Here is a 27,249-nt window from a genome sequence, read left to right on the forward strand (position 1 = left end):
CTCACCCTTTGCTTGTAGCTGCTCTTGCTTGTGTTCTCTGTCAAATTAAAAAAAAAAAATCTTTAAGATTTATCATGTATGCTGTTGCATATCAGTTATACATATGTTTAACCACATCATTCTTTTTATAGGTGCAGATTATGCCATTATAGTAATGTACTGCTTTGTTTGCTCAATCACCTGTTGGTGGACATTTGGGTTTCCTGTCTTTTGCTATCAGTGTTGCTTTAAAATACACCATGTCGCATGCTTGCAAGAATAGCTGCAGGATAAACTTTTAGAAATAGAATCACAAGCACTTAAAATTTGGTAGATATTGCCAGAGTCTGACTCCATCCCCCCATAATATGTACTAATTTAAAGCCCAACCAGCAATTTAAGAGTCTGTTATATGTGTAAATTGATTATCAATCTTTGTAAGTCTCATAAGTGAAAAAAATAAGCCTTGTAGTTTTAAGTTGCATTTTCAGAATGAGTAAAATTGAGCATTAGTTACACGTGGAATATCACATTTTATGTTAAATACCATGAATATGTAACGTAAAGATGTATGTGTGTGCACTTGAAAGATTATTACAGATAATTAGTCTTGGCACTCTGGATCACTGGGTTTAGTACAGTCTTATCACTCAGAGTGTGTGGTTCCCAGCATCAGTTAGGAACTGTTAGCAATGAAGAATGAATCTCAGGCTCATTCCAGACCTATTTAATCAGAATCTGTGTGATAATAAAGTCTCCAGGTCATTTGTGTGCATATTAAAGTTAAGGAAGCACCAATATAGGGATTCACTTGGCCTAAACATAAGGGTATAGCCTCCCAAAGAGGGTATATAAATTAATCTTCAGGCTGCGGGGGGGGGGGGGGGGGTGGGGGGAGGGGGCGGCGTGTGGTGTGGGGGATGGTGGTGGCAGGCAATGGCTCATGAACTTGGTTCTAAATTGGACTGGTAAAAATATTTGAGGTGTGAATTTTTGGGCCTTGAGGAACTGGAGCAGGGGTCTTTGGAAATAGCTTTATTTCTCACTAGAATGTTTCATTTCCATAGGTTCCAGAGGGTCCAGAATTTATTAGGATTGAAATAGAATTTCCAAATAGAGGCTCTAGGTTTAGGGACAGATTCTGGGGAGAGGGAACTGGTAAGAGCTAGGCAGATTGTGAGGAGTTCAGCCAGGAAGAATAGGGTCCAAGTTAGCGTTATGGCCTTGGGGGAACACACCACGACCCAGGAACTGAAACAGAAACTGGGATCTTGGTGTAGGCCAGGGACCTACAAATTTTCTGTTATGGGCTAGACAGTAAATATTTTAGGCTTTGTGGGCCATAAAGTCTCTGTTGTGAGTACTCAGCTCACTGTTGAAGTATAAAAGCAGGTATGAGTGATTCATAAGGCTGGATATTGCTGTGTTCCAACAAAATTTTATTTACAAAAAACAGAATTAGGGGAGATTTGGCTTTGGGGCAAAGTTTGCCACCTTCTGGTCTAGACTCATATTATGAGAATAGGGAATTAACTGCAGCTTTTTGAGTAAGTGGATGCCTCAGAAACTTGTCTAACAAATAATAAGAGTCCAAATTTAAGGCAACTGACTATTCTATACATCCCACATTGCTGGTGAAACCATGTTTCTAAAAACTCTGCCAGGGTTTTTCTCTTAGTGCAGTGGTTTGGATGGGACCTTTAGGTTGAAGTTCTTCATCCCCCTGAGCTGGACAGAAACAAGGTTCTAAAGGTTAGGTTTAAAGATTTTTTTTTAATCCTTACTTGTTATTTCTTCCATTTTACCTTGAAAATGGCTAGGAAGTGTTTCTCAAAGTTGGAATTCTAGGCAGCCTGCCTTAAATCAACTGATTCCTGAATTTGGTGAGGGCTTTTGTGGAACTATTTAAAACTGATGGTGAGATTTGGGAAATACATTAAAAAACAAAGCAACTGGGATACCTGGGTGGCTCAGTAGTTGAGCGTCTGGCTCAGGTCATGATCCCGGGGTCATGGGATCGAGTCCCGCATCGGGCTCCCCACGGGGAGCCTGCTTCTCCCTCTGCCAATGTCTCTGCCTGTCTGTGTCTCTCATGAATAAATAAATAAAATCTTAAAAAACAAAAACAAAAAAATCCAAAAAAACAAAAACAAAAAAAACCCAAAGCATCTTTTAATGATGTAGGAAAGAGCATCTGAAAAATAAATTTTTTTGAAGTCCAATATAGAGAAATTCACAAGTACAGTTTAATCAGTGCATAATCATAAAATGAACTTACTTATGTAATCATACTCAGGGCAAGAAACAGAAAGTACTAGAGCCCCAGAAGACCCACTAGTGACCCTTCCCTCGTCCCCAGAGGTAACCACTACCTTCATGTCTGACACTTAGATTAATTTGCTTCTGTTTGAGTTTTGTATAAATGGAATGATGTTGGCTGTATTATTTTTGCATCTGGGTTCTTTGGCTAGTATTGAGAACTCAATGAGTTCTATATAGGATTTTTTTTGTTGGACTATGCCATTATTTATCCATTTTGTTAATGAATATTTGAGTTTTTCCCACTTTTAGGACATTGCAAATAATATTTCCTTAATCTTCTTGTTCTTCCCATCTTTTGATGTTCCCTAGTAAATATGGTCAGTTTTTCAAAATAATTGTACCTATTTCTGCTGTACTAGTAGTGTCAGGAGAGCTACACCACCATCTGCAAGTTTGATGCCACCGAGTGTAGAGAGATTACCTGGGTATATTGCTCCTAAAATAAGGCTGCCTTGAGCCTATAGCCTGACTTCCCACCTTAGGAAGCAATTAACAGCTTGTTAACCCCTATTTAGCCACTAAGTAGGTATATCTTGTCAGTTGTTTTGTCAGGCCCTCAGTGATTTGGCTTAAGATTGCCTCTGCTAAAAACCATTAATTTCTTTCCTCAAATTAAAAAAAATGGGCATATATTCATGTGAACATACCAATATATAGCTCCAAAATAAAATAGCTATTGGTCTTGCTTTGGTAATTAAACATTTGTTCCAAGTCTAAAAATTAAACTCATAATGAAATGATATTTTTTTTTCCCGGAAAAGACCATAAAACATTTTTAGACTAAAATATTGTAGTTTGTACTGACTGCCAAGAGATCATACTGAGAATCACTGTCAAAGAAGTTAAGGGGAAGATAAATAAGAAAATGTAACTGTGTGTCTAATCATCACACAAATGCTATGAAGTGAAGGGACTGGGTATACTTTCTGTATTTTAGAAGATGAGAAAACCAGAGAACCAAATAGGTAAGTTCAGCCCTAAGATAAATTAATGTAGCTAGATTCCATCCCAGTCCTGCTAGACTCAGAGCCCAAGAGTTCCTACTATATCATGATATCAGGTTATAGGTAAGGCTTGTTTCCACAAAGGATGACCTATGTTATTTAGCAGGAAAAAGCATATAGCAGGGTATGATTTCATACAGTACTGAAAATGGGATTTAGTTTCCTACTTATGTAGGGGAGGAAACACTTTTTTCCTACCCTTTTAGTTCTATGGCTGGTGCCTGCTAATTAAACTGACAAAAGACAGATTAACAGGAGGAAAGGGGTGTGTGCATGTGCTCTAGTTTGTTTTTATGTGTGTGTGTGCACTAGGCTTTACGTGTCACCGAAAGACATGAAAACCCAAAGAGCGGTGGTAAGACTTGGAAGCTTATGTATTGTATTAGCATAGGATGATAAATTATGAAGTGATGGATGGGAGGATGGGTGAAATAGGTGATGGGAATTAAAGCGTACACTTATGATGAGCACCAGCAATGTATAGAATTTTTGAATTACTGTATCGTACACCTGAAACTAATATACCACTGCATGTTAATCTACTGGAATTAAAATAAAAAACAATTTAAAAGATAAAGCTAATTAAAAATGCAAAAAAAATATGGCTAAGTGGCTAGACAAAGGCAAAGTCGTTTGTGCTTCTAGAAGCAGCAGTACATTGTAGGAAGATAAGTATATGGGGAAAGTAATAGAAGATAGAGATTATTTTAGTAAGGTTTGTTGTGCAGACTCATCTCAGTGCTATCTTTATTTACTTCTTCTTGGCCATGAAACTCCCCCAGAGTCCTCATTATGGCAGTGCTCATTTCTCCGAAGTTTCTGCTTTTAGTCAGGTTGGGGAAGCTCAGGGAGGACTTCTTTCTGCATCTGTTAAATCTCAACTGCTTTTATCTCAAAGTAATCCGTATGCCACAGTGACCTATTTTAAGGTGTATATTCTGATCCTCCCTGCTCCCTCACACAACACTTCTCATAGTTACGTACCATACGTGTTTTCAAAGTTCAGTGATCCTTAGGATTACTTTGGCATAGATATTTGTAGAAACATGTTTGAATGTGTTGTTTATCTTAAGACCCCAGAGCTTCTTGTCTTCTACTCTGTCTTATTCTCCTCTCTACTGACCTGGGTTTTTTATTTCTAACATTCCAATGAATGATTCTGCCTAGGTAGGCTCTTTCAGTGGGTTGGGTGGAGCAGAGTTGGAAATAAATCCACTTACTTTTGATAAGCACATATTTCTTAACCTGAGGATAAGATCTTTTTTTATTCAGGGCAGCCCGGGTGGCTCAGTGGTTTAGCGCCGCCTTCAGCTCAGGGCCTGATCCTGGAGACTGGGGATCGAGTCCCACGTCGGGCTCCCTGCATGGAGCCTGCATCTCCCTCTCCCTGTGTCTCTGCCTCTGTGTGTGTGTGTGTGTGTGTGTGTGTGTGTGTGTCTTGTGAATAAATAAATAAAATCTTTAAAAAAAAAAGATCTTTTTTATTCAGACTGAGAGTGACAATAATAAAGCCCAACTAGATGGTCTTTGAGTCAAGTTCTCTTTGACAGTGGACCTCTTCTGTTCCCTCTGTTGGCTGCCTCTGGAAATGGCCCCCAAGGAAGTCCTTGTAAGATCTAATTGCCTTTAAATTTTAATTTAAAATTAAATTTTAATTGTATAAGGGTCTACCCAAACCAGTTCTGTTCTTTCTGTGTTGTTAGTTAGGCCCATTAACTCTTACTGTAGAATAATGTGGATTTGCCAGCCAGAATTTGCCTTATTTCATATATTAAAATGTCTTTGAAGCAAATTTTTGTCTGTTACATGCCAAGAAGGCCCTGTAGTGAAGAATGCTGTTCTGTTTCCTCCTGTAGGAAATTGTACAAAATAAAATGAACCTTCCAGATCATTTTTTCCAACTTCACTTTCTCTGAACCTCTCTTCTAGTGTTGTGCACTCAAGTCCTTATCCATGAGTTGATGCTTTTACCTTTACCTTTACTTTTACCTCATAGGACAAGTAGAAACCTAATTCCCTGCCTGCACCCCATCCCTCCATGTGGGATTTAGTTTGAAGATATTGGTTCAAATTCAGCTCTGCCTGCAGATGTGCTGAGCGATCTAAGGCAAGACAATTATTATAATTTTTAAAAAAGATCTTATTTATTTATTCGTGAGAGACACAGAGAGAGGCAGAGAAGTAGGCAGAGGGAGAAGCAGACTTGCTTTGGGAAGCCTGATGTGGGACTCTATCCCAGGACCCTGGGATCACTCCCTAAGCCAAAGGCAGATGCTTAACCACTGAACCACCCAGGTTCCCCAGACAAGATGATTATTAAGGAAACTTATAGGAGATTGTTTCTGAAAGCATGGAGATATGAGGTTTTTTGTGCTTGATAGAGTTTCCTTTTCCTTTCTTCCCTTTGTTATGTATTTTTCTCATCACTGGTGAGCCTTTTATAAAACTTGGCTTCAAGCCCCTGGAATTGCCTCTCATTCCTTCTTACCATGCCCTACTCTCTGAATAATTGTTCTCTGCTTAGCAAGTGTCTGAAACAACTAGTTGAAAGAGTATTAAGAGTTTTAATTTGAGTTGTTTTTAGCTCTAATACAGGGAAAGGAATCTCCATTTCTTGGCACTGAAGAGCTGACTTTTTTTTTCTTTGCTAGATTTTTTTTTTTTTTTCTGGTGATTGTAATACCCTAGGCTCTTACTTTAATAGCTGTATCTATTGAAAGAACTCTTTTTAAAAAAGTTGAAATGAGAGAGAAGACCTGATCTTTACTCATTTATCTTAACTAAGTTTTTAAAACTAATTGAGACAACATGATTAGCCTTCCACTAATATTAGGACATTTATTATGAGAGCATAGTTGTGTTACAAAGGTGCAGTTTATGTTGACTGAGTGCTATTTTGGAACTTCTCTCTGGTTTCTCTATTTGAGGCTATTTCAGGCTCTTTTTGCCCATGACACCTCTATTGCATGTTCTTTTTTTTACTGATAAGGATACAAGTTCAGAGTAGTAATTTTATCTTAGGATCTCCTGGCTTCAAAGTGGCAGCATCTGGACTGTAATGTACGAAGTAAGTGACTGTATCTCCATTTAAGTACATTTGTAATATATTTTCTTAATGTAAATATAAATGCCTAATGTAAAACCACTGGGAAAACCCACTTTAGCAAGAAAACCTTGAAAGTAATAGTGATATTTACTAGTCTTTTAAATGATTTCTGCCTCCTTAACTTTGGAACAATAAGAGAAGGTATTTTTTTTTTTTTAAGATTTTGTTTATTCATGAGAGAGAGAGAGAGAGAGAGAGAGGCAGAGACACAGGCAGAGGGAAAAGCAGGCTCCATACACAGAACCCGATGTGAGACTTGATCCCAGGACTCCAGGATCATGTCCTGGGCTGAAGGCAAACACCCAACCACTGGGCCACCCAGACATCCCAGAAAAAGTTTTTTTTTTTTTTTTTTTAATTGAAGTATAGCTGGCACACAATGTTACATTAGCTTTGGTGTACAACATAGTGTTGCAACAAGTAGTTGTACCACCCACAAGTGTAGCCACAACCTGTTACCAAAAACCTCTATTACAATACCATTTACTAAATTCTTTATAATGTACCTTTCATCCCTGTGACTTACTAATTCCATGACTGGAAGCCTAAACCTCTCACTCTCCTTCACCCATTTTTGCTTATTCCCCTGACCCTTCTTTCTGGCAACCACTAGTGTTTTGTTTTGTTTTGTTTTCCTGTACTTATGGGTCCACTTCTACCTTTTGTTTATTCATTTGTATTCTTCACTCATTCATTTATATGAGTGAAGTCATATGGTATTTGTCTTTCCCTGTCAGACTTCTTTCACTTAGCATAATGCCCTCTTAGTCCATCTTTGTTGCCCCAAATGCTAAGATCTCACTCTTTTTTTTATGTTGAGTAATGTTCCATTGTGTGTGTGTGTGTGTGTGTGTAGAGATATCTATATCTCACATCTGTACCCATTCATCTATGGAGACTTAGGCTGCTTCCATATCTTGGCTATTGTAAATAATGCAGTGAACATAGGAGTACATATTTTTTTGAATTAGTGCTTTTGTTTTCTTTGGGTACCTAGTAGTGGAATTACTGAGTCAGAGGGTAATTGTATTTTTAATTTTTTGACGACCCTCCATACTTGTTTCCACAATGGTTGCACCAATTTACATTCCCCTGAATTGCACATGAGGGTTTCTTTTTTTCTACATCCTCACCAACAATGTGATTTTTTTTTTTTTTTTTTTTTTTGTCTTTGGTAACTAACCATTCTGACAGGTATGAGGTGATAACTCATTGTGGCTTTGATTTGCATTTCCCTGATAATTGGTGATGTTATACATCTTTTCATGTGCTTCTTGGTCATCTGTATGTCTTTTGAGAAATCTCTATTCAGGTCCTCTGCCCATTTTGAATTGGATTATTTGTAGGTTTTGGTGTTGAGTTGTATACTTCTTTATGTATTTTGGATACATCATTTACAAGTATCTTCTCCCATTCAGTAGGTTGCCTTTTCATTTTATTGATGGTTTCCTTTGCTGTGCAAAAGCTTTTTATTTTGGCATAGTCTCAGAAGTTTATTTTTGTTTTTATTTCCCTTGCCCGAGGAGACATGTAGAAAAATATTGCTAAGGCTGAAGTCAGATTACTGCCTGTGTTTTTTCTTCTCAGAGTTTTATGGTTTCAGGTTTCACATCACATTTAGGTCGTTAATCTGTTTTGAGTTTAGTTTTGTGTATGGTGTAAGAAAGTGGTCCAGTTTCATTCTTTTGCATGTAGATGTCCAGTTTCTCAACACCATTTCTTGGAGAGAGAGTCTTTGACTCATTGTATATTCTTGTTTTCTTTGTCATAGATTAATTGACCATATAAGTGTGGGTTTATTTCTGAGCTCTATTCCATTGTATTAATCTGTGTGTCTGTTTCTGTGCCAGTACCATACTGTTTTGGTTACTACAGCTTTGTAGTGTACCCTAAAATCTGTGATTGTGATACCTCCAACTTTGTTTCTTTTTCACAAGATTGCTTTGGCTATTTGGGGTCTTTTATGGTTCCATACAAATTTAGTATTTGTTGTAGTTCTGTGAGGATGAGATACTTTTTGAAAAAAAAAAAAAAAAAAAAACTCAGCTGTCACTGTTAAGTGATGTTTTCTAAAAGACAGCTCAAGAACAGTAAAAATAAATATGAATCACATTTCATAGCCCCTCCGCCCCAGCACACAGGAATGGCAGTGCTGCTGTTTTTCCTCAGTGTTGCAATGCTGCAGCTACTTACTTGTCAGCAGATGATAGGCGCTTAGATATCTTGCTATATAATAGAATCACGCAGTTGGAATTAAAACAGCATGCTCTAGAAGGATTGGCAGCATTTTCTTTCCTGGCTTTCAATTTTCTAGTAGCTTCTGGCTACACTGGCAGGACTGACTGTGTGGAAGATATGACAAGCCTGGACTTGCCTTGAAAGAATTCTTATTTGTGCTAGCTTTGCCAATAAATTAGTATGGTGAAATAAATGTATTGGTGGATGAAAGGAATCAAGAATACCTAGACATAGAGTTTTAAAATACTTAAGGCCTGTCAAGCTTTTGGTAGCAAAGAGATAAAAATGGGAAACTTGTAGAAAGTCTGTTCTTTCTTCTATGAAGAAAAACATGTAAGTCACATGTAAATAAATAGCTTTGTCTAGTTACCTGAAACTAGTAAAAATCAGGTTTGATAAAGATTTTCTGCTATTTTGTGTTAACAGATTTGCTATTTAGGGTTTAGAGGGAAGTTGTCTTTGTAGATGAGGAAAGAAAGTATGTAGTTTATTAGTTTAGGGTTGAGCCAATCATATATTCAGGCTGTAAATCCTCAGTTATTAAAGGGAAGCCTGCCTGATATATTTTTCTATTTTAAATGTGTATGTACACCCATGGAAAATTTTCTTGTGCCTGGTGTCTAGTAGGTGCTTAATAAATATTTATTGAATAAACTCTTACATATGAAGAAAATGAAGCTCAGAGAATCAGGTGATTGTTCTAGGCCATGTTCTTTTTTTTTTTTAATTTTATTTATTTATTCATGAGAGAGACAGACAGACAGAGGCACAGAGGCAGAGACACAGGCAGACGGAGAAGCAGGCTCCATGCAGGGAGCCTGACGTGGGACTCAACCCTGGGACTCCAGGATCACATCCTGGGCGGAAGGCAGATGCTAAACTGCTGAGCCACCCAGGGATCCCCATCTAGGCCATGTTCTAAGTACACTATGGTTAACATGTAATTACCATATAATTTTTATTAATACCTGCCTGATTTGTTAGGTATATTGGTACACAGTTTTCTTCATATCTCCCCTATGAGGTTATTAACATTTTATCTTTAACATGCTATTGTTTTAATTAGGCTTTTAGTCACTGAAATCTTGAAATAGTTTTATTTAGATCTAAAGTGGGTTATAACTAGAGTAACTATATAATTTATTGTATAAACTGAAATACTTAAGAGGGCTCCTTAAGCTGGGATAGCATGTATAAACCAAGTTTATTCCAGGGAAACCAAGACATATGGTCATACGATGTTTTTATTTTTTAAAGTAAACTTTTTATTGGTATATAGCATATGTTAAGAAAGTCCATAAATCTTGAATGTACAGCTTGTTGAATTTTTAAAAAATGAACCAATCTACATCAAGAAATAGATTATCAGTATCTCAGAAGCCTCCCTCACACCCCCTTCTGGTCACTACCTCTTCTTTGTAAGATAACTGTTGTTCTAACCTTTAACTGATGAGCTTTGCCTGTTTTTGAATTTTATGTAAATGACACTATATAGTATACACTTTGTATGTTTGACCTCTTTGACTCAGTGTTCTCTTTGTGAGACCCATCCATATTGTATATAGTGATTGTTCCTTCATTTCATTGTTTTAAAATATTCCATTGTATGAATATGCAATTAATGTATACAAGATACTGTCGACAGACATTTGAGTTGTTTTAATTTGGGGCCAATAGAAACAGTGCTCCTATAAACATACTTATCAGTTTTTTGGTGAGCATATGTACTCATTTCTCTTGGGTATATAACTAGGAGTTGAATTGCTAAGTCATATGATATGTAAGTGTTCAGCCCCAGTATGTAATACCACTTTTGCTAAGTGTTATACCAACCTATACTTCCTCCAGCAGTAGGTGAAAGTTGCAGTTTCTCTGGATCCTTACCAATACCACTTATTGTCTGTCTTTTTCATTTTAGCCATATTGGGGACAGTGTATTGGGATAACATTGTGATTTTAACTTGGTAACTAATGAAGGTGAGCCCCCTTTCATGTGCTAATTGGCTATTTGGATCTTCTTTGGTAATTCCATTTGGATACTCTCCTTTATGCTTCCCCCAAGCCATTCTCATTTTTCTATGGATATATCTCTTCTCATTGAGTTGTAGTTCTTTATATATTCTGGATAGTAATCATTTGTTATTACTACAAATATCTTTTACTTTAATTTGCCTTTTCTCTTTATTAATAGTACTATGGGATGAACTTAATTTTGGTGTCTTCCAGTTTATGAGTATTTTTGTTTTCTGGTTAGGACACACTTCTTGTGTCCTATTTAATAAATATTTGCCTACCCCAAGATCATGGAGCTGTTCTGTCCTCCTCTTGATACCTTTCATCTTTAGGTGTTTATCTAGAATTCATTTTTGTGTGTGGTATTAGGTAGAAGTCAGGATTCATTTTCTATAGGGATAGTGAATTGACTGCACTATTCTTTGTCCCAATACCACATTCCTGCAGCTTTATAATACAACTTGTTGTATGGTATTGAAGTTCTCCAGCTTTGTTATTCTTAGTGTATGTCTTAGCTATTCTTGTCCCTTTCTATTGCCACAACATTTTAGAATCTTAGTTTTCATCCACATGTAAAACAGCTTACAGGTTGATTGGGATTGTATTGAATCTAAGGATGGTGAGCTGACATTGTATAAAGATGTCTTCTAATCCAAGAATGTACATTGTGTATCTATTTATTTAGGTATTATTTAATTTCTCTCTGTCTTGTAGTTTTCAGAAGAGAGCTCTCAAATACCTTTCAGACTTACTTCTAACTTTTGGTAGTTTAAAAACAATTTATCGTGGTAAAATTTACACAATATATTAACCATTTAATTAATTAATTAATTAACTTAAAGATTTTATTTATTCATTCATGAGAGACACAGAGAAAGAGAGAGAGAGAGAGAGAGAGAGAGGCAGAGACAACAGGCAGAGGGAAAAGCAGGCTCCATGCAGTGAGCCCGACATGGGTCTCGATCCCAGGTCTCCAGGATCACACCCCGGGCCACAGGCAGCGCTAAACTGCTGAGCCACCCGGGCTGCCCTATATTAACCATTTTAAAGTGAAGAATTCAGTGGCATTTAGTACATTTATAACCACCAACTTTGTAATGTGCAACCATCAACTCCATCGAGGTCCAAAACATTTCCATCACTGCAGAGTAAAACTCCTTAAGCAGTTTCTCCCCACTGTCCACTCTCCTCACCACCCCTGCCAACCACCAATCTGCATTTTGTCTTTATGGATTGATTTATTCTGGATATTTCTATACATGGAATTATATACTATGTGATGTTTTGTATCTGGCTTATGTCACTTAGTATGTTTTTGAAGTTCACTCCCCTGTTGTAGTATGTGTCAGTCCATTCCTTTTTATGGCTGAATAGTATTCCATTGTGGATATGGACCATAATTTGTTTATCCATGCATCTGTTGATGGACATTTTGAGCTGTTTGTACTATTTGGCTGTGCGAACAATACTGCTATAAACATACATGTACATGTACTTGTTTGAATACCTGTTGGCAGTTTTGGGGGGTGGTATATATCTAGGAGTGGAATTAGAAGGACATATAATTCTGTATTTAACTTTTTAAGGCACCACCAGCCTTTCCTATAGCAGTTGAGCCACTTTACATTCCCACAAGCAATGTACATAGGTTCCAGTTTCTCTGTGTCCTCATCAGTACTGGCTATTTTCTATAGTATTTTGCTGTTTGGATGGTGTGATAAATGGTATATAGTGTTTTTGTTGTTAACTTCATTTTCTGTGTTGCTGATGTATAGAAATACATTTGCTTTTTTCCATATAAACCTTGTATTTAGTGACCTTTTTAAATTCATTTACATTTATTTTTTAAATTCATTTACATTTAATAGGTTATGTATTTATTGGATTTTTCTCTGTACATTTGAATTTCTGATTTTCACATGCTTTCTTATTCTGTTCCTTTTTCATAGTAGTTTATTTTATGGATACAATATTCTTGTAATGGCTTGGAGAATTTCTGTTAGAACTTAAATTTTCTTTAAGTTTTTCATTATCTTCGTTTCCTTTGTGATTGATTCTATTGTTTTTCATTTTGGTCCTTCTTAATTTTGTTAGATATTTCTTAAATATCTGGTGATCCTTGGTTATCTATTCATATTTACAAAGGACAAGGATGATTGGTTTTGGTGGCTGATACTGGCTTCTTCTCAGTTTTTTGAGCTCTGTTTTTCCAAAAGAGCTTTTCTCTAAGGGAGATTACTGATCAAGAGTTATGCATGAGATTGTTTTAAGGGCCAACAGCAGCCAGATAGGCTTAGGACCTAAAATTGATTCTGGGCCTCAAGTGCTGCGAGACGTTTTTTGGTTGCTTTGGTTTCCTCTGTCCTGATTCTCCACCTCCCCGACCAGGATTTGTGGCTGTTAGGAGAAATGTCAGGCTCAGCCCTACTTCTCTTTTGTCCCTAGCACCCATGCTGGATGTTCTCAGCAGATCTGGATACTAAGCCTTGGGAGCTCAAGTTTATACAGGAAGTAAGACTGTCATGAGTGGCTCAGCTGTTGTGTGAGCAATCCTCTAATTACCTTGATTTCCCTGTGCTTCAATTCAGCTTCTTGATCCTGAGCTTGGTGTTCTCTATTCAGGGAGTTGGGAGAGCTCTTGCCCCCATGTAAGTTCTCTCCTGTGCTTGCTTTGCCTGAGTTGCTATTTCTTTTGCTATGGCTTCTCTGTCAATTTAGTTGTGTCTGTTTCTTCTAGAAATACTTTCCTTCTTTCCTTCCCTCCTTTCTGCTTGTTAATGGGTCTACTTCTTATCTTCAGATTGTGATAAATTTATTATTTTTATCATTATGAAAAATTTGGACATAAAACACATATCTACTCCTGAGCTTAAAACAGAAATACAAGGGATGCCTGGGTGGCTCAGCGGTTGAGTGTCTCCCTTTAGCTCAAGAGTGTGATCCCGGGTCTGGGGATCAAGTCTCCCACATTGGGCTCCCTGCAAGGAGCCTGCTTCTCCCTTTGTTTCTGCCTCTCTGTGTCTCTCATGAATAAATACAATCTTAAAAACAAAACAACAACAAAAAACCCCCAAACCCCATAAATACAAGTGAAGTTCCTATTTTCTTCTCTGATTGTATTGCACTCCTCTCATGCATCTATTAATATTATTGTGTGTATGTGCATTTCTAAACAATAAAGAGCATTGTTTTGAATGTGTTGAGCTTTGAATAGTGACATACTGCATGAATCCTTCTGCATCTTGTTTTTTTCCATTCATCATGGTTCTTTTGTTTGTTCTCTTAGTACACTATCTTTTCTGCTGTTTTAGTAGAATTTGGACAGGGAGGATAAGTCAGCCTAAGTATTTCTTACTGTGACTTTTTTAAAAGGGAGATTTAAAGCACCTTTTGGATATATTGTCACTACAGACATGGAAGAGAAGGACTTGGTGTTTCCTTTTCTTGTTCCAACTGGTGATGATAGGTGAATTTGATACCTTGCCATGTTATACAAGCTAGCAATTGAGTCTTACTGCTGACCTGTATTTGGTGTTATAAATCCTTTTGGAGACAGAGAAATAGGATTCATTGGTCTGTAGGGTTTAACTGAGGTTCAAGTGAAGATTTGGGGTTCATATTGTTGGAAGGAACTTTTAGAAGTCATTTAATATAAACAGTACTAAAGAAACCCAGGTGCAGAAAAGGTGAGTTACTTGTCGGAGGTGATCCAGGGGGTAAACACTGAGATCAGAAACCAGTTGTGCAGTTTGTTGTTCTTCTCACCTTCCTACAATGACCCAGAGGATAAGGTCCCCATTTTTTAACATTGACTTTAATTTTTGTCTATCCTTTAAAATATTTATTTCAATGGCAAGAGATTTTTAGTAAGAAGAATTAACATAAATCTTTGAACTGATATTTATTTGCTATGTTTTCCTTAGGATCAGAATGGTTTCAATACCAGAATACTATGAAGGCAAGAATGTCCTCCTCACTGGAGCTACCGGTTTCCTAGGGAAGGTACTTCTGGAAAAGTTGCTGAGGTCTTGTCCTAAGGTGAATTCAGTGTATGTTTTGGTGAGACAGAAAGCTGGACAGACACCCCAAGAGCGAGTAGAAGAAGTAATTAGTGGCAAGGTAAGTGGGGGAAATGATTGAGAAGAGAGTATGTTTTTGTATATATAATTACTGTAATCCTCAACAGTTCAGTTTGCTTCTTCAGTGTCCTGAAAAAAGTTAGTGAAAAAAAAAATTCTACAGGATGGCAATAAACTGGGTATGTCTTGTGATGAGTAGGAGAAAATAACTTTCCTCTGTGATGGGCAAAATTGTGTAACAAGTTCTAAAATACCTATATGGTAGATATTTAATGTGTTTTTAGAATATTTGAGACCTGTTATTTATAATTAATAGATATCTTAGGTAGTATTCAGAATAATAAATAATTACAAGGTAGTTTCTAACTACCCAGTGTGCTGCCAAACATCCTTTGATACCACTTAAAAATTGGTAAGCACTGGTTGTTCCCCACAGCAGTGTTAGGAAGTAGCAAAGTAACATATTCCCGTTTGACAAATAAGAACATGATGACAGAGAGGTTGTTTAGAATACAAGAATAGGTCATGCATTTTGAACCTTTAGAAAAATATTGCTAAGAAAAAATTGAAATGATCTGGAGTAAAATTATTTCATAATTGTAAGCTTTGAATTCTCTCAGTGAATGAATTTATCTGACATTCATTGATAGTAAGTTTAGTATAGAAGCTATGTGATTTTTTAGTTAATTAGGTAGTATCTAGTACCTTTTAATCACTTGTAATTAGTATGTTTTAATCCCCCTCCCAACGATGTCCTTGCCTAGTAAGAGGTTATTTATTGTTACTCATTTTTTATATTTCAGAAAACATTTACTGTGCATACTCAGTATTGAGTACTTGATTTGATGTAAGGGGTTGAACTGAGGGATAAATAAAATAGAATCCTTGCCTTAATGGAGCCTTTGGGCCAGAGGGTTTTTAAGAGGAAAGAGGGAGTGTAGAAGTGTCACGAGAGACTGGATAGGAGCAGTTACTGAGGTTAAAGTCTTGGCTGGAATTGAGAGCCTGCGTAAAATGTCAAAGATTTGGGCATCTCCTCTGTGGTCTCCTCATTATGTGTAGCATTGCTAGTAAGTCAGTAAGATGAGTTCTTTTTATGTCAGGTATCAAAAAATGCACATTTGAATTTAGTAAGAAACTGATAGATAAAGCCTGCTATAATTTTGAAATAGGAGTAAAGAGCATAGGCAAAAAGCATATATCATAGTGGGACATTGTTTTATAGTAGTTTCTCAACTTAAGCATTATTGACATTTTGGACAGGATAATTCTTTATTATAGGGAGCTGTCCTGTGCATCGTAGGGTGATTAGTAGCGTTCTTGGCCTCTACCCACTAGATGCCAGAATCTCCTCCCCGCTGCACCCACCTCCCAGTTGTGACAATGAAAAATGTCTCAGACATCACCAGATGTTCCCTTGGGGGTAAAATTTCCCCAAGGTGAGAACCACTGATGAATGTCTCCAGGAAAAGAAACTCCATTAATTGAGGATTGACCACAAAATAAATTCTGGAAAGGTAATAAGGTATCTCAAAGAGGGTATTAGTGAACATAGTCAAGTAGGAACTGATTGGGGTGTGCCGGTGGATTAAAAGCACCAGAAGAGATAGTATTGAATAAAGAGATGGTGGCTAGAGCCAGGAAGAGTATCAGGTTTGACATGAACTTGGGAAGCAGCATGAGCTTATCTTGGTGGTTGGAGATATCTGATATGAGGAGGAGTTAAAGGTCATTGGCAGTGTGAGAGAATGAAAAGTATGAATTCAAGGTGTTAAAGGACTTTTCTGGGCATTCCTCAGGTTGCTTTTTTCCTGCTTGCCCCTTAAACAATATTCTTCAGAGTTCTGTCCTAGGCCTTGATCTTTTCTTACTAGATCCAATTAGGTGATTACTCAGCACTCTCTTAAGTGAGACAAATGGTTGTATTTTAAATTAGATTTGGGAAAAGCTTCATCTAGTCTGAACCACGGGTGCTCATCACCACTGCTACCTGGGTGATCTTTTCTTCCCAGGGCTCCCTGTATGTGGTTAGTAAAATCTGTATGGGTAGTCTGGCTCTTCTTTTGCCTGAGCTCCAGACCCGCAGAGCCATTTACCTCTACTAGACCTGTCTTACGGGTATCGCACAGACCCTTTATAGCCAGCATTCAGAACACTGAACTTGTGTCTCCATAAGTGTACTAGATTCTCTTCCCAGCATTGGGCTAACTAAGACCTGAGTGCTGAGCAAAACAGATGTGATCCCTTCCTTGTGGAGCTCACAAGTACTTATCCCTCATTCTTAGTCATTGGCCAAGTTGTATTGAATTATTTTTAATTCCCCAAACATTAATGCTCTCTTATTTCTAGGTGGTTATATGTGCTGCTTTCTTTGCCTGGAACACTATTCTTTAATTTCTGGTCCTTCTTCATTTGGGTTAGTTCTTTCTCCTGTACAGACTCCTAGCCCTGTAATGTTACCTTTAACGACGTATCTTAATTGTTTGTTTACTTGTTTGGTTTTTCCTGTCAGATTCTAAATAGCTTGAGGCAAAGATTGTTGTTTTGTTTTCTCAGTGTCTAGAAGGTGCCTGCTCATCTGAAATGCTTAGTAGATATTTAATAATTAATAAAGGAACACATTAATACTGAAGTCACTACCTAACAGTAGTGGAAGGGGCAACACTGTTATATCCACTTCGGAAGATAAGTGAGCATTCTATATACCATATAGACTTTCTTTCCAGATTCAGAATCTCTGCTTAAACCACAAGTATGGATTTTAAATGAAGTGGAGAGTCAAAATGTAAAAGAGCAGTGATCTGGAGATAGCATCAATGTTCCTTTAAAAAAATCTGGGATGAAAAATTAAATTTGACTCAAAATCGAATGTGCCTTTGCCACTAAAATCACCTTAGGATCTAACTGATTTTTTACTTAATTTATTTCTTCTAGTATCCTTAAGGATATTGAATTTTGGGGTTAGAATCCTGTATATATGGTATTTCTCAAGTTTGTCCAGATTCTAATTTGCATATTTCCTCACCAACTTTTTTTTTCCATCAGCATATTTACTTTTTTCTTCTTCTTCAAAAATATTGGCCTCACACTTGATATAGACAATAATGGTATTTTACTGTAATCTACTGCAACAGAATAAAAGCAAAATAAAATGAAGTCATAAATTAAGATTGGGGTTTTAGAAGTCTGAATTATCATTTTAAACATTGTCCTGATGTCTATACTGCTTAAGTCTATTTTGAGGAACAGTACAATATAGTTTAGTCAGCAAAAGCATGGGCACTTCAAATATAACTCTTAAAAGTACCTGTTCTGTGTCCTTGGCAAGTTACTTAACCACTCTGCATCTCAGATTCCTCATATGTAAAATGGGGATGATAATGTGGGTTTCATAGGCTGTTTTCTATACAGAATGATAGCAGTTAAGAATGGCAACTTTAGGATTAACATAGTTGAAGTTTTCAGAAGTGACCCTTGGTGGGGTGCCAAGGGTTTTAGAAAGTTGAAAAATATTGTTCTAAAATATTTTTTCCCCTTGGCTAGCTCTTTGACAGATTGAGAGATGAAAATCCAGATTTTAGAGAGAAAGTTATAGCGATCAACAGTGAACTCACCCAACCTAAACTGGCTCTTAGTGAAGAAGATAAAGAGATCATCATAGATTCTATCAATATTATATTCCACTGTGCAGCTACAGTAAGGTTTAATGAAAATTTAAGGTAAGTAAAGGTATTTATATGATATTTGAACTTCATCACAGTTTAAAAATTTGAATTCTTTTTAGTCAGATTGTTTTGAAAGTGATTTGAAACTGCCCTATGTTAATGGTAGCTTTCTATGTCTTAAAGAGTGTTAAGAGAATTTTCTTCTTATTATTAGTTTAGAAATATTGGACAGCTAGTGTCTGCGTATTAGAAGTTGCCTTGAATTTAACTGTAGGGTAGGGAAGTATGGAATAGAAGAAAGAGAAATTTACCTTCAGTAAGTGTATCAGTCTTAACAACTGTTTGTTTCTTCTTCCCTTCATTCTTTCAGAAGCCTGCACCTCAGCAGTTTTATTTTTCTATCCCACACATATTCACCTGAAAATTAGAAAAAAAAAAATTGAGCTCAGGTTCTGCACAGTAAGATAAAATGGCTAATAAATTTAAGCCATACCTTGTCTTTGTTTTAGAACTTGGTAGCATTGTTAGGGACAGGCAGCAGTGGACATATGTTTAATTAAAAAAATAATTTGAAAAAAAAAGATGAAAGAGGTGCCTTGGTGGCTCAGTCAGTGACGTATCTTCTTTCAGCTCAAGTCATGATCTCCAGGTCCTGGGAACAATAAGCCCAGCATTGGGCTTCCTGCTCATCAGGGAGTCTGCTTCTCTCTCTCTGTCCCTTTGCCCCTCCCCACTGCTCGTTCTTTCTTTTTCTCAAATAAATAAATAAAATCTTTAAAAAAAAATAAAATAATTTGGACTTCTGTCAAAATGCCTGTTTCAAGAAAAAAATAATGTTTTAAACGTTTACTAGTGTTTTTAAAATATGCATTATCAAATAATGGTGCTTAATTCAGAGGATTCTTTTTGATAGTGTGTTAAAAAATACAGTTTTATAATGTTAACCTAATTGTATGGTCTTATACCAGTTAAAATAGTGCAGACTATTTTAGGTTTTACAAATACTTGAAACCCTTCTTAAAGTGTTTTTAAGTTAAGTTTTGTTTATAAAGGGTTTTGAGATTATTTCCCATAAAGTCTTTGATATAAAAGTATAAGCCTTAATTGATATTATATAATGTGATAATTCAGCACCAAAGCATTACAGTAAGTTTTATCCATATTCCAGGTGAGGGCACTGTCATAGTCACTTACATTTCTTTAATTGTACTTTGTAGTTTTCAGGGTAAATTTTCTCTTTCATTATTTTTTTCTATGTTAATGTTACCACTGTAATATTGTGAGCAAGTGCATTTTATACTTGAGGAAGCTGAGGCAGCACTGTGTACTGGAAAGGACATGAGCTTTGGAATTACATACCTTATCTCTAACTTTGAGTTTATCCTTTATTATCTGGTGATAATAATTTATTTACTTTTTAGTTGTTTCTGTATAACCATCATGTGTTCATGATTCAAAAGTGACAAAAGAATCTTAGTAGAGCTATAGTTAGAATCTCACTTTCATAAAAGATGTGTGTACATATATGTGTATTTATATACAGCTTTTTATACTTGCCACTTATTATCTTTGGATATTGTGATAATAGGTAGGTTTTTAATATTAAATACTCTAACAGATATTTCCCCCCATAGTTCTAGCTTTCATTGTTTTTCATAACCAAAAGAAAGCGCACACAGTCTTTTGAAACTGTTTTCAATAAAAAAAAGATACATATTTACTGGATAATTGTGGAATAGTCCTTATTAGCTTAAAGGAAAAATTAGGTGCTTTTAAAGGGGAAATGGATTTGCAAACAGACAACATTAATTAGGGTGAAACTACTCAAAAGTAATCTTTATGAGAAGGACCTTCTTTCTCTCTTTCCGTTCCCCTTGGGGTAAGCAAGTCTGCCGTTAATGAAAGGGAAATCTATTCATTATTCTTTCTTCTCTTACTAGTGATCTCATAGTGCAAGGAGGATATATAGATGAATAATAAAATTTATTGCCTTAACTGACGTAACCTTAGTCATTTAACTGAAATTATTGTTTTTGGTAAAGCAGTTTTAATGGGTATTGTAAATGATGATATTGCAAGATTATATTTGGGCCAGGCATTCTAGAATACTGTAAGTTGGCATGTAGTAACTGCTTAAGAAATAGTTACTCTTTATAATCATTTTTTAAGTTTACTCAAAAATTTAAAAATGACACAGACTTTATTACCAGGGCAAAAAATAATCCAGATTTTACTCCCAACATTATACCCATTATTTTGGGAAAAACCAAGAAATTGCACACAGATCCTGTTTGCAAAGTCCAGATAGTCTAAAAGGGAGATAGATTTGCCTAAATAATCATAGTGTAGGGTAGAAAGTAAGAAATTACTGAAGAGCATACATTAAGTGCTATAAGAATTGAGAGGTGGTAGTATGCATTTATTTTGAGATATGATAATTTATAAATCTTGAGGTGGGAAAAAGTGGGTATTAAGATTAAGGGATTGTAAAGAAATACTGGCAAAAAATGAAGGGAGAATGATACTGAGGATAATAAAAGGAATTCCTTAAATTAAATAGTTGATCCTGGGGTCTGGTGTTCCTAAGGTAATAAAGAAAGTGAAGGTGGGATATAGGGCTAGTGGAGTTGAGAGTAAAACCATAGCAAGAAACTGGAGACCATGATGAGGACAGAAAACAGGCTTATGGGGGGAAGTGGAGGGGTGGTCTGGGGGAAATTCTTAGTATGAGATTTTAGAGATGCAGCAGTTTGAATAGGATAATATGTGAATATGAACATGGGATATGTTGAGTAGGTGCGAGTAGGCATTGAGAAAGGAGTAGAAGTAAAGATGGATGATGAGAAAAGATCAAGAAGTTGTTGAGTCTAAGGGCATCGACTCTCCCACTTCAGAATGCTTTATGAATCTTAAAAATTCCTGGAAAATGTGTTAAAAATGCAGAATTGGACTCTACTTGGAATATTTGGACCCTCTGGTTTTAGATAATAACCCCAGGAATCTTTATTTGTGGCGAGACTCTGTGTGTGATTTTAAGTTATAGATGTCTGGGTCTCCTACCTTAAGATTGACTAATTGGTCCCGAGATATCTGTGTCTATGTCTTTGTTGAATTAAAAAAAAAAAAAATCAGCAATAGTGATGAGATCTCATGTATGAAGTATTTTCTCAGAAGTGGGGAAAGGGGAAAGAGATATCAGAATGGCCTGGGGAACTTTTTAAAAATAGTTTTCCAGGGGCACCTGGCTGGCTCAATCAGTAGAGCATGCAGCTCTTGACTTGGGCTCGGGGTCCTAAGTTTGAGCCCCACATTGAGGCTAGAAGTTACATAAAAAATAAAATCTTAAAATATAAATATATGTATTATATATATAAATATATATTATAAACTACATATTACATATAGATTATAAATCATGTATATGTAACATATATATATAGTTTTCCAGGCATCAATTCAGATATTACAGAGTATCTGAGGATTAGCTCCAGCAATCTGACTCTCAGGTGTCTGTCATGCCAAGCATGAGATCTCTGGTTTAAAGTCTTAGAAGTATATCAACACAGAGTTTGAGCAGGATATGTTTTTAAGACAGGTAAACAAGATTTATTGCCAGTTCAAGTTGAGTTCTTTATTCTTTTTTTTCTGTGAAGTGGCTTCTGTGTCGACATTAATGGTGGACCATAAATTAACAAAGATTTGTTCATTTTGCTCCTCCTCCAAAAGCTAATGTTATTTAAGATGTCTTTATGACTCCATATAATTAAACCATGGGAATATTATTATTATTATTATTATTATTTTGGCTTTCTGATCTAACATCAGAGTCAGGATCTCAGTCTGAGGTTCAGTGGAGTAGAACTTGGATGGTGGTAAAATAGAGTGAGATTATTAGCCTTACAGTGATATTGAGAGTTACTTATGTGGGCATATAAAGTGCCATCACGTTTGGGCTCTCAGGCACAGGGGTAGTAGACAAGGTACAAGAGTGTTCTCTCTGAAGTTATTCGTTATTTTCAGTGACCCAGAAATTCTGTTACCATCCTCAGGAACCTGTAACAGAATATCCTTTGTGTACTGCTCCCAAAACATTACCCTCCCTAGCTTCATTGTTTCACAAATGCAAAAGAAAATAGCATATTGCCTTACAGTCTAGTGGACTGTATCCTCTCTGTGAAATGCCTTTTTTGCTGGATTTCCATTTGAGCAGATTTTTCCCTTCTCAGTTGAGATAAGGAAGAAAAAAGATATTCTCATGATTTTAAGACCACAAACCAATTACTTCATTTAAAAAAAATTACTTTTAGTATGTTTTCATGAACCCTTGGATACTGTTAAATTAAAGGAAAAAATAATGCACAGGAGTTTTCCTCTCGTGAATTATTTCTTGTTCTTGGTGACCCAGAACTTGTTGTCCTGTCCTCAGGAACCTGTAACAGAATATTTTCTGTATACCTCTTCCAAAACAGTACCCTCCGATCTCCATTGTTTTGCAAATGCGAACAGATACCAAAGCACTGCTTTAGAGTCAGGCGGATCAGATTCTATCAGTGACATATCCTGGCCTTTAAAAGAATAATTAGATTTTTTTTCTTCATTAATACTGAAAATGTAAGAATTTTGGAAAGTACTCAAAACTATTGTGATTTTAAAAACATCCTCATTGTGGTCTGTCTTCAAATATACATTGTTTTACATAAAATTTAAACATAGAACTGATTTTACTTGGGGAAACAATTTCCACACTTCTGATTTTTTCATGGTTAAAACTTTTATGATATGATTGTATTCCACCATGTTGATATGCCATAATTTATGTATAATGTTCACTAGGTATAACAAATTTAGGGGATTTTCATTTCTTTCTTTGAAAAATTAATGTTAGAACAAGTTTTTCTGGGCACCTCGTGGCTCACTGAGTGTCTGCCTTTGGCTCAGGGCGTGATCCTGGGGTCCTGGGATGAGTTCCGTGTTGGGCTCCCCGTGGGGAGCCTGCTTCTCCCTCTGCCTGTGTCTCTGCCCCTCTCTCTCTGTTTCTCATGAATAAATAAATAAAATCTTTTTAAAAAAGAACAAATTTTTCCTTTGAGTGAATTTCAGTAGGTTCACTAGAGGAGTAGTTACATCATTTCTGTACTTCCTGGTACTTTGTCTTTTTTTTTTTTTCTGGTACTTTGTCTTAATCTCTTTGAATCAGTTCTATCAGTGTAGTCACCAACAGTGTATTACTTTACCAGTTTTTTCACAGTATTACTGGTATTGAATATATCAACTTTTTTTCGTTCAAATAACAAGCAAAAACTATCCACCATCTCTTTACCTTTAGTAATATTTATTGAAAGCCTGTTTTAGTGCCTATTTAGGAATAATGCTAAATACTTGCAAGCTATTTATTTCTTTTAATTTTGTATAAATCCTAGTAGGTAGACTCTGTTATAGTTCCTATTTACAGGTGAACTATACAAGGTCACTGAGAGGTAGGCCAGGCCAGAATTTGAATTCAGGTACTCGAGAGTCTTGTTCTTAATCCTGCTTTACTTTGTAATGCCTGTGTTTTAAAAATCTTCATACAGATTTCCCATGTTTTTATAGTTATTATAATTATTTAAAATGACACTATTCTTTCATTGTGATAAAATACCTGCTTTGTTAAAGTTTATTCATTTCATTCATAGTGAATGAAAGGCTCTCTAGGCTTTTGCTATTACTAGATGCTTCACTGATTATTTTTCTGCATATATACTTTTGCATTTGTAAAATTATTTACTTTGGATAAATTTCAAAAAGAGGTTAATATATAGATCATTTTTGAGTCCTGTATGTGTCTCTTGTGACAGAATGTACCCGTTTTTATTATAGTACCCCTTTGAATTTTGTAAGCTAGTCTTTAAGAAGTGTTTGGATTAATTGCTACACAGGGAAATAAACATATTCTTAGTTGATTATATGTTAATGTAATTTAATGTTTCGGAGTTTTCTTTGACTGTTTTACCCTTATTAGTGACTCTGCCTTAGCATTTTAAAATTACTTAACCATTCTGATTACTTCTTTGTAATTCCATATATTGAAACAATATGCTTTTAAAAATCAAGGTGCAAAAGCAGTCTAGCATGACTTCAAAATGTACATATAAAAGCCAAAGACTGAAGTTATCTGTGTTTCTTTCTGGGTAATTTAAAATTTTAATTTGTACTTTTATTTTTTAAGTTCTAGTGTGAGGCTTCTTTTATAATCTGAAAATCTTTCTTTTTAAATACAACTGATGGAATGTACTTTATATTGAAATAAAATCTACAAAATTAGACATAAGGGGTCAATTGTGAAGAAACAAAAATCTCCTGTCTCCTTGTCTCTCTAATGAAGATAAAATTGTTTAAGCAGGTAAAATAAATGACTTTCTAATTTTTCACTGGGAAAGCTTCCCAATTTTTCATTGTCACTTTTTCTTTTATAGAGATGCTGTGCAGTTGAATGTGATTGCTACACGCCAGCTAATCCTGCTTGCACAACAAATGAAGAATCTGGAAGTATTCATGCATGTATCAACAGCATATGCCTACTGTAATCGGAAGCATATTGATGAAGTAGTCTATCCACCTCCTGTGGATCCCAAGAAGCTGATTGATTCTTTAGAGTGCGTTTATTTTAAATTTATGCACATTTGCTTTGATCCCCAAAACTTTGGACTTAAGTATCTATTGATATGTATCTTTTGGTCTGTATCAGTTTCTCTCTCCCTCTGCCTCCCCCACCCCTGACCTATTTATTCCGTATTCAACCAATTACTACATATCTACTAAGTTCTTCTAATTGTGTAGATTTATATCTGAATGACTGTTGGTGAAGTCTGGTTGAAGCTTTCACATTTGAAGAAGTGTGATGGTTGGAGGAAGGTCTCTGAACAACTCATCCATAACATTAGGTTCTCTATTTTCCAGGGAGTTAATCTAGCAAATGTAAGAAGTGCCTGATACCCATGGAGACTAATGACTTGCTTGTTGAATAGCAATGTTCTAATTGATTAAAAAATTACCCCCCTTTTTTTCCCTCCAATGGAGTAAATCTGTACAAAGGCCTTAAATTATTAGAGGATCAGTCTCATTCCTTTAAATGATACTCCTGGTGTTATTGTTTATCACCTTTCTGAGGACTAGGATCCTATCAGCAATTACTATTTGTGAGTATTTGATGGATATGGTGTAAGTGAATTTGGCAGGGTCAAGATTCATTTGCTTCAGGCTGTACTTTCTCATCAAATAAAACAAACAGGATCACAGCAAAAATAAAAAGAAGGATCTTCTTTAATGGACTAGAATTATAGAAAATTCTCATGTCCATTATATCCAAACATATCATTAATCCTCCTATAATAGCCCTGTAGGCTTTTTCCTCCTTTATTCTTCTTCGTTTCCCTTAGGCTTCCTTTTTTCTCAGAGATCCTATCCCTTTTCAGCTCTGTTTACTGTCCCTTACTTAAATCCTTTTTTCCTCAGGGCTCTAGAGGGTGTTCATTGCTCCTCCATGTTTTCTCCCAGAGTAAGCACATATAAGTCTTTCTCTTTAAGGCATTCCTGCTACTCAGTATGAAGAAGCAGACAGATTATAAGAAAATAAATAAGAATGGGAATTTACCAAGACATTCCATTAATTCTCTGGTCTCTGTTTTCTGACTCTATTTCTTAGATGGTCCCAAATATTTACCTCATTGTCCCCATGAGTCAGTAGTTGGAAGTGCTTAATATGTCTGGGAAAAGTTGAAAGTAGAAGCTAATGAAGCTTTTTACTTTTTCTCTTTTTAGCAGTTGGCATATCCAAACATCTAAGTTGCTGAGAAAATGCTTTTAACCTTCTCATTCTGTATCTCTTTTCTTTGCTTACAAAGAAATCTAGCTAACAGATCATTTTAGGGTAACTCATAGATTGGCTCTGTAAACTCACTCCCTGTGATAAGGCTAATAATGTCTCCTTGGCTTAGCCAGCGTTCGCAGTTGTTGTTTTAAAGTAGGAACTGTTCCGTTTTTCAAAATTCATCTCTGCTGTGGAACTTCTCCTAAGTTGAGTAACAATCTCCAGTTTTGTTAGATTCTTTTTCTTCCACATGCAGAAGAAAACTTACTTTGATAATCTTATCAGTTAGTATGGGTATCTTGAGAGTGTGACATTACACCGAATATATATGTCTGTATAACATCACAGTTACACAGGTACGGACTTGTCGTTGTTGTTTAATGAAAGTAAGATTAACTTCCGCTTATGTATTTTTTTTTCTTTTTAGTAAAAACCATAAAAGCATTTGAAATCGGAGCAACAGATATGTTTGAATATGCAAAGCTAAGTGGTTCTGATTTTATAGTAAAACATCTGAAAATATTTTTGCATGCAATTTCTTTGCTGACCAGGTGGATGGATGATGGCCTAGTAAATGATATCACACCAAAATTGATAGGAGACAGACCTAACACATACATATACACGAAAGCATTGGCAGAGTATGTTGTACAGCAAGAAGGAGCAAAGCTAAATGTGGCAATTGTAAGGCCATCGATTGTTGGTGCCAGTTGGAAAGAACCTTTTCCAGTAAGTTGTGAGAAATTTTTGTAATAATGGAATTGAGAATTTTAAGTCTTGTCTTTGTATAAAAAGAGTTGGCAGTTTGATGTAAGAGCAGGTGTTATTTACTGTACATGGCTTACTATGGCAAAATTGTTCTCATTCATAGAGTACTTTTTTGGTACTTTTTTGTAACATGATGCTGCATATATAGAAATGCAGATAAGCCTTTAAAAAATCCTCACTGAAAATTAAATCAAAGGCTGCGGTGTTGTCTGGAGTCAAAGCAGAC

The 27,249-nt window shown here is 36.0% G+C and overlaps 1 protein-coding gene across 6 annotated transcripts in view; it reads left to right on the plus strand.

Moving 5' to 3' along the window:
- Positions 1–27,249, plus strand: part of FAR1 (fatty acyl-CoA reductase 1) — a 69,558-nt gene that overhangs the window by 19,980 nt on the left and 22,329 nt on the right. For all 6 annotated transcript variants that reach the window (XM_035704243.2, XM_025459538.3, XM_025459539.3 and 3 more), the window contains 4 exons: positions 14,586–14,781; positions 18,285–18,460; positions 24,862–25,041; positions 26,807–26,984. In XM_035704243.2, coding sequence (XP_035560136.1) covers positions 14,593–14,781; positions 18,285–18,460; positions 24,862–25,041; positions 26,807–26,984 — 723 coding nt within the window. In that variant the 5' untranslated portion in view covers positions 14,586–14,592. Of the gene's footprint in view, positions 1–14,585; positions 14,782–18,284; positions 18,461–24,861; positions 25,042–26,806; positions 26,985–27,249 lie in introns of those variants that run through there.

This window comes from Canis lupus, chromosome 21 (assembly GCF_003254725.2).
Source record: "Canis lupus dingo isolate Sandy chromosome 21, ASM325472v2, whole genome shotgun sequence".
Classification (NCBI taxonomy): Eukaryota; Metazoa; Chordata; class Mammalia; order Carnivora; family Canidae; genus Canis; species Canis lupus.